Raw genomic sequence first — 9800 nt, 5'->3', positions numbered from 1 at the left:
GTAAGGGCTAAAACTCAGGATTAGCTGTACAGCAATACAGGGGACGTGCAATGTCTGTGCTGTGTATTAGAAAGAAATGCAGTCGTTTATAGGTGTTGTTAGGTGCTGTGATTGTATAGCTGGGCATACTTTGATATTGATTCAGAAGCTTTTGCATAGCAAACATGCTCTCTATATGTAAGTAGTGTCTTATCTAAGCAGATTTGTGAAGTGAATGTCTGGATTAGCAGGGCTGTGTTAGTGAGTTTGCTAGAACAGTAGTCAGAAGTGCACAATCTGCATATGGTTACGTGGTAACGTCACTGAATGTAATGTATGGATAACTTTGTGAAAAGTGGAATTTATGGGGATTAGCATATTATATATAAACCCAGGATGGTGAATGTAGGGATAGTATCATAGTTGTTAATGCAATAAGAAGTAATTTTCTTGAAGTATTAACAGTTTAACCCTTTCGCAGCCAAAGAGTCACATTACAAAAAAAAGTTAGATATATTTTGTGAAAAAGTGGAAAATCTCGTATTTTTTGTTTTCATTTTCTTGGCAGAAATAGGTACGTCTCATTTTAGTCTCCTCCTCTCCATTGGTGGCAGCCAATTAGAAGGGCCAATGGCTGTTTGAGAAAAGCTTTGCCTTAAATGCATGGGGAGAAGTGATCAGGGCAGCGAACAGAGCATCATTCAGATAGGAGAACAGAGCCTCTATTACTGACACAGCATCGAGCCAGCACACCTCCTACCACCAAGGCTCAGTAGGTACGTTCTGCATTCCTACTCTTCCTGCTTCGCCTCTCTTGCTTAGCCTCAGTTTTCTGCTCCCTCTTTAAACAACCACAATATACCATTTTGATTTATAGTTTGATTTACCTTTACTATTTATTCTGCCTTCTATTTTGTATGATATATTCCACTATTATTATTATTATATATAATGTTTATTCTCAATTCTCACCCAATTCCTTGTAATTTTGCGATTAATAATTCTTTTTTACCCATATTTTTCAATGGTGTTTTACCTTGCTCTCACATTTCTAACTTTGGCTCCTCCAGCTAAATCTCTGCATGTGTCTCATTCAGTAATTATTCAAACATCTCTTTATTTACATTGTGTGTATCACTATCTTATGTATGTCTTTGGTTGTCAGTTTATTGCCTTCTTATTTTTGTACTTTTATATTGTAGATGGACAATTTTCTCCTTTAGCTCACACATTTCAAACACTTTTGTTCTTATTCTCCCTTTACACTTGTGAATCTTCCTTGAACTTCTCTCAAAACATTTGTTTAGATGTCTAACTTTTTTATTCCACTCTGTTCCCCAAAGTTGTTCTCATTCATACGATCCCTTCTCTGTAAGCTGACATGATTATTTCACTCTCCCAGTACACACAGCTTTTTATAGAAATTGTTTGTTTGGGTTTTTTACATGTTGTGGACAATTTCCTGTTTGTTTGTTTTTTACTATATTTTACTTGTTGTCCGTTTCATTGGAATAGTCATTTTATAAAGGTCCATCATTTTGGTTGCTGCTTAGAACCCCCCTTCCCCACATTGAATTAAATAATTAATATAATAATAATAATAATAATAATAATAATAATAATAATAATAATAATTCAGGTTGGATAGGTATTATTTGATGTGGTTTAGCTTGAAATTGAGGTTCATGCATTCATTTTATGTCCAAAACACATGATTCATGTTTCTGAGTATACAGAAAATGTATAGACATTACTACAGTAAGCATTGGAAGTAGTTTACTGAATATGAAGCGGGCTGAGCGGGGTATTTTCTGATTGCTATTTAGGGCACTTATGCCATTTTTTATTTTACAAATAATATTGTATACATTCAAAAGACACCAGTGATTCCAGAGACATTGTTTTCCTTGTTAGGTAGATATTAGGCAAATTAATTTGTCTCCTTATGATTGCACAAAGCCCAATTACTTTCAATGTCATTCTCCTCTTCTTGCATTTTAAGTTTAATTTTGTTTGTTTTTTTTCTTTTACAAAAGTTTTTTTTTTTCCCAAGGTCATTTAAACATTTGTTGTAAAATTTTTGCTTTTTAATTTAGTTTAACTAGAAAAAAAAATCTCACTTCCATAGACAGGAGAAGCCTGCACTGATTGACAGACATTTAATAAATTGGCATGCCAATTAAAATCATTCTAAAGTTTGGATAAAAGAAAATAATAAACTTAGACTTACATAGTTTGTAAGGTACAGGAGATTTTCTGCACAAGTGTCTGCTTTAAGTAAAACTTTCTGAGTTGAAAAGCTAAAAAGATTGTGTCCTTATTAGGAAAACATACTATAGTAGGCATGTATCTTGTAATCTATGTGCAAGACGTTGATTAAGTTAAATTCTAGGACAATCTCATAGACATAGACAACACAACTGTAGAAAACTGTTACCTGTCTGAAATATAACGCAATATTAGGATAGAAACAATTTAGGATGCCAATTAACTGTGGCTAAATAAACAAATCCTGAGCATTCAACATAAAAAAAGAAATAACATTAGGTACCAGATATATACATTTGCAGTTCCAATAATGGGGGCAGTCATATTTCAGATACACTGTTGAATTTGACCTGCAAGAACAAATTTATTTGAAAAACCATTCAACTTTATTGCAGATGGAAAGAAACAATTAAAGAAGGCATTTTTATCCCTCTTTAGAGTCTGCTAAAACTATAAGAGCAGTTATTTAGATCTTTTATTACACAAATTCACACTTGCTAATTTATTTAAATAGAATGGTAATATTTACATAAAAACTTAGTTGATAATATTAATTTATATTCATTAATATTTCATGTTATTGTTGTTGTACATATCACAGGCCCAGGTTTGCAATTGTACCACTACGCCATTTTTAATACTTTGATTTATTAGTGTTTTTATGCTTTTGATATACTAATGTAATATTTCTATATACATTTCTATGTTACATATACACTCAGAGTTAATAATTACATATATGTTATCGATTGTTAATGTTTTCATTTTGTTACAGTGGTATTTTATGATACTTTATTAGGGAAAGTTGACTACTTGTAAATAACTTACAGAATTGCACTATTTTGTATTCATAAATATTGTAAGGGATAATGAGGAAAGCACAAAACGTGGTAAGGTTATATTCTTAATTCTTTGTGAATATATCTTTGTTATGTATTTTATCAGAAATAAAAATATTCTTTGTGGATATATCTATATTTGTTATGCTTTTTAATTTCAATAAAAGTGACTTAGTTTTATAAACAATAAGAAAATAAGTGTATTTATTTTCATTGATGCAAAAAGACACAAATTTATTCAACTTTAAATGACACATTTGCTATACAGTATAAGTATTACAAAACAACGAATACATACAATTAGCTTTGTTTGTTAATCCGTCTACCCCACTTAGATATCCTATTTAGAAAATAATTTATTTGGCTTTTGCTAATGCCACATGCATGTGTTTGCATGTGGCTACTAATTACATATTATTTAAGGATTATAGCTAGAAAATTCCTATAGCATACACATAGAGGCCAGTCGTGGACTGTGCTTGCTTTTCTGAAGTTTGGTGATTTTAATTTTAGATTATTGTGCTGGGAATATTCCTTGGTAAAGGTACCAAAATGTAGATTATTTACACAAGATGCGACAACATTTATTGTGATTAATGCCCTGATTGCAGCATAACAGGACAGGTTTAGACAGTGCTGGGATACTTTGTTGTTTCTATCATATTCTAACAAGATTATAATGGATATATTTTACATTGTCATGATCTCCTTGTTACATGCATATTCCAATTATCAACTGGAAACATTCTAACTGTATGTGACCATAAAGTGCTCCTGCTTTACATAGAATTCAGTGCAGATTGCTCCATGATATTTAGTAAACAATGCAGATGGAAACTTGGCAGGTGTTTGATTTGTGTAACTTTTATCCTGTTGTGTAAGTGCTCAGGGGGAAACACTTTCCTCTTCGACATGATGTAGTCATATCTCTTTTCTTTCAAAAGAATATTATATTGTTATATGCTTTCTTCAGGGCAGAAGCTGTAATAATATTATTATTAATTATTCCAGTTTCCTGGTGAGAGACATCATGAGTGACGATCAGAGCCTGTCTGAGGTTGAGATGAGCCCTGTTGGGTCTGAAGATACCTCTTTAACACCTGAGCCTCTGGCATCTCATGCCCACTCTGGCCCAGATGATGATGATGATGAAGGAAAGGTGAAAAAAGAGCATGATTCAGATGACGAAAGATTTCCTGTCTGCATACGTGAAGCTGTCTCCCAGGTCTTGAGCGGTTATGACTGGACACTAGTCCCTATGCCAGTGAGAGTCAATGGAGGCAATAAGTCAAAACCACATGTGAAGAGACCTATGAATGCATTCATGGTATGGGCACAGGCTGCTCGCCGGAAATTGGCTGACCAGTACCCACACCTACACAACGCAGAGCTAAGCAAGACACTGGGAAAGCTTTGGAGGTAAGAAGTCTGGAATATTTTTCCACAGCACAATGAGGTTCTTCAGAGAACAAATATGTATAAATTTGGCTTCGACTGACAACGGTTTGTGTTAAATAAAAACAAACACCCCCCATGTTCATAACTTTTTTTATGTAAAATGCCTGATGTGAAACCTGCTGGGATACATACTGGAACCTACAGCTTTGTCCTTGTAGAATCTTTGCCCATCCCAGCTCTCCTTCTGTTTGCCTGGACATTGTTAATAAAGACAGTATCAGTAACTTCATCTTCAATCCTAGTTTCTTCATAGGCCTGCCTTAATTAATTTGTCTTCAATCTTTCCTTATAACACACTGAAAGGCCTTTTAACTTTTTGTGGGATTATTTCCACAGGTTGTTGAATGAGAATGATAAGAGACCCTTCATAGAAGAAGCAGAGAGACTGCGGATGCAGCACAAGAAGGACCACCCAGACTATAAGTACCAGCCTCGTAGAAGAAAGAATGGAAAGCCCACACCCGGAGAGGGAGATGGATCCTCTGAAACAGAAGGAGGTGCTGCTTCCATACAGGCTCACTACAAAAATTCACACCTGGACCATAGGCATGGTTCCCCAATGTCTGATGGGAATTCAGAACACTCCACAGGTAATAAGCACATCTGAAAATCTTAAGCCTACCTCCTTTGCATGGACAGTAAATTAAAAAGTAACAATTTTATACTCTTATGATGTAGCAATTTAATAGTTTTATGATATTCATTTAATATTCCTTGATTTATTTTGTCAAAATTCACTTGCATTTTGTTCGTTCCCAAGCTTGACTAAAGGCCATGCACAAATTTCCATTTTTATGTCTCTCTCTCTCTATCATCTCTGCTTTAACATCCACTTCTATAAAGTACAAAAAACAGTGCATTACTTCGTAAAAATCAATAATCTCTATGCGGGTATCCATCTCCTCCTGTCAAAACCAGAGCTGGACAAAGACAGAAATAAACAATGTTCTTAATTCTTGGTTTATTTCCCATGTAACACCAAACTCTCTTTATTCTAGGTCAAAGTCATGGTCCACCCACTCCACCAACAACACCAAAAACAGAGCTTCAGGGAGGAAAGTCTGAGGGCAAGAGAGATGGATCTCGCTCCATGGCAGAAGGAGGGAAACCCCATATTGATTTTGGAAATGTTGATATTGGGGAAATAAGCCATGATGTCATGTCCAACATGGAGACATTTGATGTCAATGAGCTCGATCAATATCTTCCTCCCAATGGTCATGCTGCACACCCAAGCCACATTGGGGGTTACACCTCCAGCTATGGTCTCAGTGGAGCTCTGGCTGCTGGTCCTGCTTGGGCTTTGGCAAAGCAACATGCTCCCACTGTGGCAGACTCAAAAGCCCAGGTGAAGACAGAAAACTCGAGTGCCAGCCATTATACAGATCAACCTTCAACATCACAGCTGACCTACACTTCACTGGGGCTGCCACATTATGGTTCTGCCTTTCCCTCCATTTCAAGGCCACAATTCGATTACTCAGATCACCAACCTACAAGTTCTTATTACAGCCATCCTAGTCAGGCCTCCAGCCTCTACTCTGCATTCTCTTATATGGGCCCACCACAGCGTCCTCTTTACACTGCAATTTCTGATGCTCCTAGTGTGGCTCCATCACACAGCCCAACACATTGGGAACAGCCAGTCTACACCACTCTCTCAAGACCATGAGAATTACAGAAAAGGAGGAAAAGGAGGGACATCTCTCGGAGAGCAACATGCTCCGACGGGATCCTCCCAAAGCTCAGCTCCCAGGTAGAATCCGGATTCCAAGTGCACCAGGAAACTGTAGCTGGTTTCTACTGGCCCCTGGGAAAGACGGTGATCGGGGAAAATGGGCCATGTCTAAGATATAAAAAACTCCAGTGTAAAAATGGTGGGGTAGGATAGCAGGGCAATGCAGGGATGGGGGAAGGGAATAAAGATTATACACCTATAATGAACTAGTGTCTCCTATATTGAGGGAGGAAGCTGCAACATCTGACTTGGTAGTGGCTTTGATCTTAGGCGCCAGATTGGCTGGCAAAAATTGACTATGCACAGCCATTGGCCGCTGAAGGCAAATTACTATCTGAAAGCAGCTAGACTTTCTTATCCAGTTGACCTGGGCTGCTAACCTGTTTGAAAGAAGGGATAGTCCAAACATCACTAATCAACTTAACAACTTGGAAATTGACTGATTGTTAGTTTATACTATTCACTTGCATACAAAGATGAATAGTAATTTATGATGGAAACTCTGATACAGTTCTTGTTCTCATAAGCCCATCTGCATGGATAGTGAGCAAACAGAGCTGCATTTTAAATATCCTGAAGAAATTGAATTTGTGGAGGCAGGAGATAATTATCCAAGTAGTAATCCACTCAGTGTGCAGTGGTAAGAGCAATAAGGTGTCAAATAGCTCCAATTGGAGTTACTGTTGTGTGTAACAAGATGGCCAACATTTGGCTTGCATATTCATCCACAGTACTGTGCAATTTTCAGAGAGAGTCTTGAAAATCAAGATGTCATTTTCACCTCCTCAACATGGTAGTGGTATGTCATGCATTCTGAATCAATGGATGTATGTTTACTAAAAGAAAAAAAACTAGTACAATTTTCCATTAGGCTTAAAATGGCCGACATCTGGACTGCCCACTTCCTGTGTAAATCTTTGGGCATAGTGATATCAGCAAAACGTATAGGAAGTACAGAAGATAAGCAAGTCAGAAAACAAATCTAAATAAACATAAAGCTAGATCAAATAATTTCCCTTTAAGAGATAAACCTGGACTTCAGAGTCCCTCTACTGTAAAATGGATAAAATGACCTTCTACTTGTCTTAATAAGTAAAGCATTTCTAGATTTCAAATATCTTCCTGTCTTCAATCAGGAACCTTGTGTGGAAGTTTACATATTTTTATAAGATCTCAGAAATGTCAGTGATAGTTGGAAACATCACAGTACAATATACTTACAAAGCCCTTAAAGTATGGTAGAGTAGTGGTACAATCAGATCTTTCCATGAAACGGTTGGGTACTGGATGCCGGCGTTCGGGATCTCTGTGGACAAAATCCCGACAGGGTTAGGATACTGACACTAGTCGGTCGGTAACCTAACCCTTACCCCTCTCCCGGCACCATAACCCTAACCCTCCCCCTAACCCTGCTGCTTACCTTCAGGATGCCGGCAGTCAGAATGTCGGCACAGAGATTCTAACTGCCAGAATCCCTGCAGTCATATTATGACCGCATTTCCCCCCATGAAGGGTGGGAAGTTCGTAAAATTCAAATTGACCACCTATTTTCTACAAATCAACTAAAAACGAATACTTGCAGATAGCATTCTCCAACAACTTAATAAAACTAGCTTAATAATATTTAGGGATGAGCACAAGAAATCCAGTAAGTAAGCAGCTATTTCAAAGTTAGCACACTCTCAATGGCAGTCATTTTATTTTCCCCTCAAGGGAACACTTTTCACTGGCATTTCTCCAAACAGGATACTATGAAGTATGTTTATCAGGATGAAAAAAATGGAAACAGTAAAGGCAATATGTAAATATAAAAATATATATCTAAATATATATATTTTTGTTTTTGAAAGGTGTGACGAGACTGGTGCTTTTTACCAAATAATGTCTCGGGCAGACTTTGGTTTTAACCATTTTTTTTGTTTCAATTTTGGGTTTTTGATATGAAGAGGGACAGAAATCCATGAACCCATTTGGGGTTAAGTTATTTGATACTTTGTCCTATGCCCAGATTAACCCCAGTGTATAATGAAATTTGTCCCTTCCTCCATCAGTCTTTATTCAGCTAAAGATGGTTTTGTTTTCAATGTATGTCTTTCCTATCTCATTAAGTGTAACTGTATCTATCTTATTTATGTAAATATCATACTATCTTACCCAATTCTTCTGACTTGTCATTCCTTTAACTGTGCATAAACATATACAAGAAATATATATAAAAAATAAATAAAAAGTTAAGGTTTTCTGGAATATTGAATGAAATATTTTACATACATTTGATTTACTTTTTATTTTTTTCTTACCATAGGAACCCGAAGCACAAGTGACTTGACGTCAGGCACGGAACTCCCTCCCCTCAGTGCCTTTGACAACATAAATGAGATTGAGGGGCTAATGGTGTCTGCAAAATTGTATATATGGGGCTGGAAATATGTTTAGAGCAAGAGCATATAGTAGTGAAACGACAGTGATTGAAACAGGGTGCACATACTGTAGGAGAGTTAATAAGTCTATAGGAACATTGGCAATGGTTTCTTAAAGGCAAGAGCCATTTTATCCTAAAATCCCTTTCATTTCCATGCCGCTACATTGCAGCAATTCCTAGGTATTCCCTATTTGCTGCTTACTAGATAACATAGCCAATTGGCAGTGCTCTCCAAAGTAGAATGGTAACCAAATTCTATATCGGGGATCATCTCTAATGATGACTGTCTACTACACTGTAGTCAGGAATGAATGAGATGAAACAGGTTGCAGGGTCTAGAGTTATAAATAAGGGGCATGACAAAAAGCAAACACTAATAGACAAATACTGAAAAAAGCAATGGTGAAGACAAATTATCACACATAGTAGTATAGAGCTTATGCATTTAAAAGGTAAATGCTGTTTTTATATGGCTGATGACTGTAGGGGCCCCTGAGCAAATGACTGCTCTGCCCTGACATTCTGATGGGGAGTGCAAACAGTGACACTAATTTTGTATCAGTCGTGTGAAAAAGAAGCTTATATAGATTTCACAGTTTCCACTAACACATTTATTTAGTCTGCTTGATACATGTATTCTAGGAATTTTAGGTTAGTCAATGGTATTAGTTGGTTAGCATAAATTATTGCAACCTAATAAAAACAGATTTAACATCAAATATTTCATTTAGCCCAGGTTATTGTAATTGCAATATAAGTGAGGACAAACAAAAGCAGACAAATGTGTGTGATTGGGAATCTCTGTATTTACTGTATGTGTGTGAGGAGAGTGGGATTCACATTTGTGAGTGTGTGATTGGGAATTGCTGCATTTGTCTGTGAGATTGTAGAGCTTACACTGTATGGTTGTGGGTAATTACAGTGCCTGTTTAATTTAAACCCTATACACAAAAAAACTGTAACAAACTTTTTCACTTTTGTTAGTTATAAAAAAACAAAAAAAATTATAAAAAACAGGTATGCAAATGACACTCACACACATAAATATGTGTAAAGCATTTAAGGAAAAAAAATCAACGGTATAATTTTATACAGA

General features: G+C 36.4%; 1 protein-coding gene across 4 annotated transcripts; it reads left to right on the top strand.

Moving 5' to 3' along the window:
* The first annotated feature begins 547 nt into the window (after positions 1 to 547).
* SOX10 (SRY-box transcription factor 10) lies at positions 548 to 9539 on the top strand. 4 transcript variants are annotated; one of them, XR_015872009.1, is made up of 5 exons: positions 548 to 755; positions 4098 to 4505; positions 4881 to 5134; positions 5543 to 6922; positions 8588 to 9539. XR_015872009.1 is itself a non-coding variant. In XM_088455080.1 (4 exons), the coding sequence occupies exons 2-4, from the start codon at positions 4117 to 4119 to the stop codon at positions 6214 to 6216; spliced, it is 1317 nt and encodes a 438-aa protein (XP_088311206.1). In that variant the 5' UTR covers positions 548 to 751; positions 4098 to 4116; the 3' UTR covers positions 6217 to 8561. The 4 variants fall into 4 exon arrangements, 2 of the variants coding, with proteins under 2 accessions (XP_088311206.1, XP_088311205.1); XR_015872010.1 differs by having other exon boundaries at positions 5543 to 6300; positions 8588 to 9534; XM_088455080.1 differs by lacking the exon at positions 8588 to 9539 and having other exon boundaries at positions 548 to 751; positions 5543 to 8561.
* The last annotated feature ends 261 nt before the right edge of the window (positions 9540 to 9800 follow it).

This window comes from Taudactylus pleione, unplaced genomic scaffold (genome assembly GCF_031769625.1).
Source record: "Taudactylus pleione unplaced genomic scaffold, aTauple2 ptg000642l, whole genome shotgun sequence".
NCBI classification, from domain to species: Eukaryota; Metazoa; Chordata; class Amphibia; order Anura; family Myobatrachidae; genus Taudactylus; species Taudactylus pleione.
This window is presented reverse-complemented; position numbering and strand designations above follow the sequence as displayed.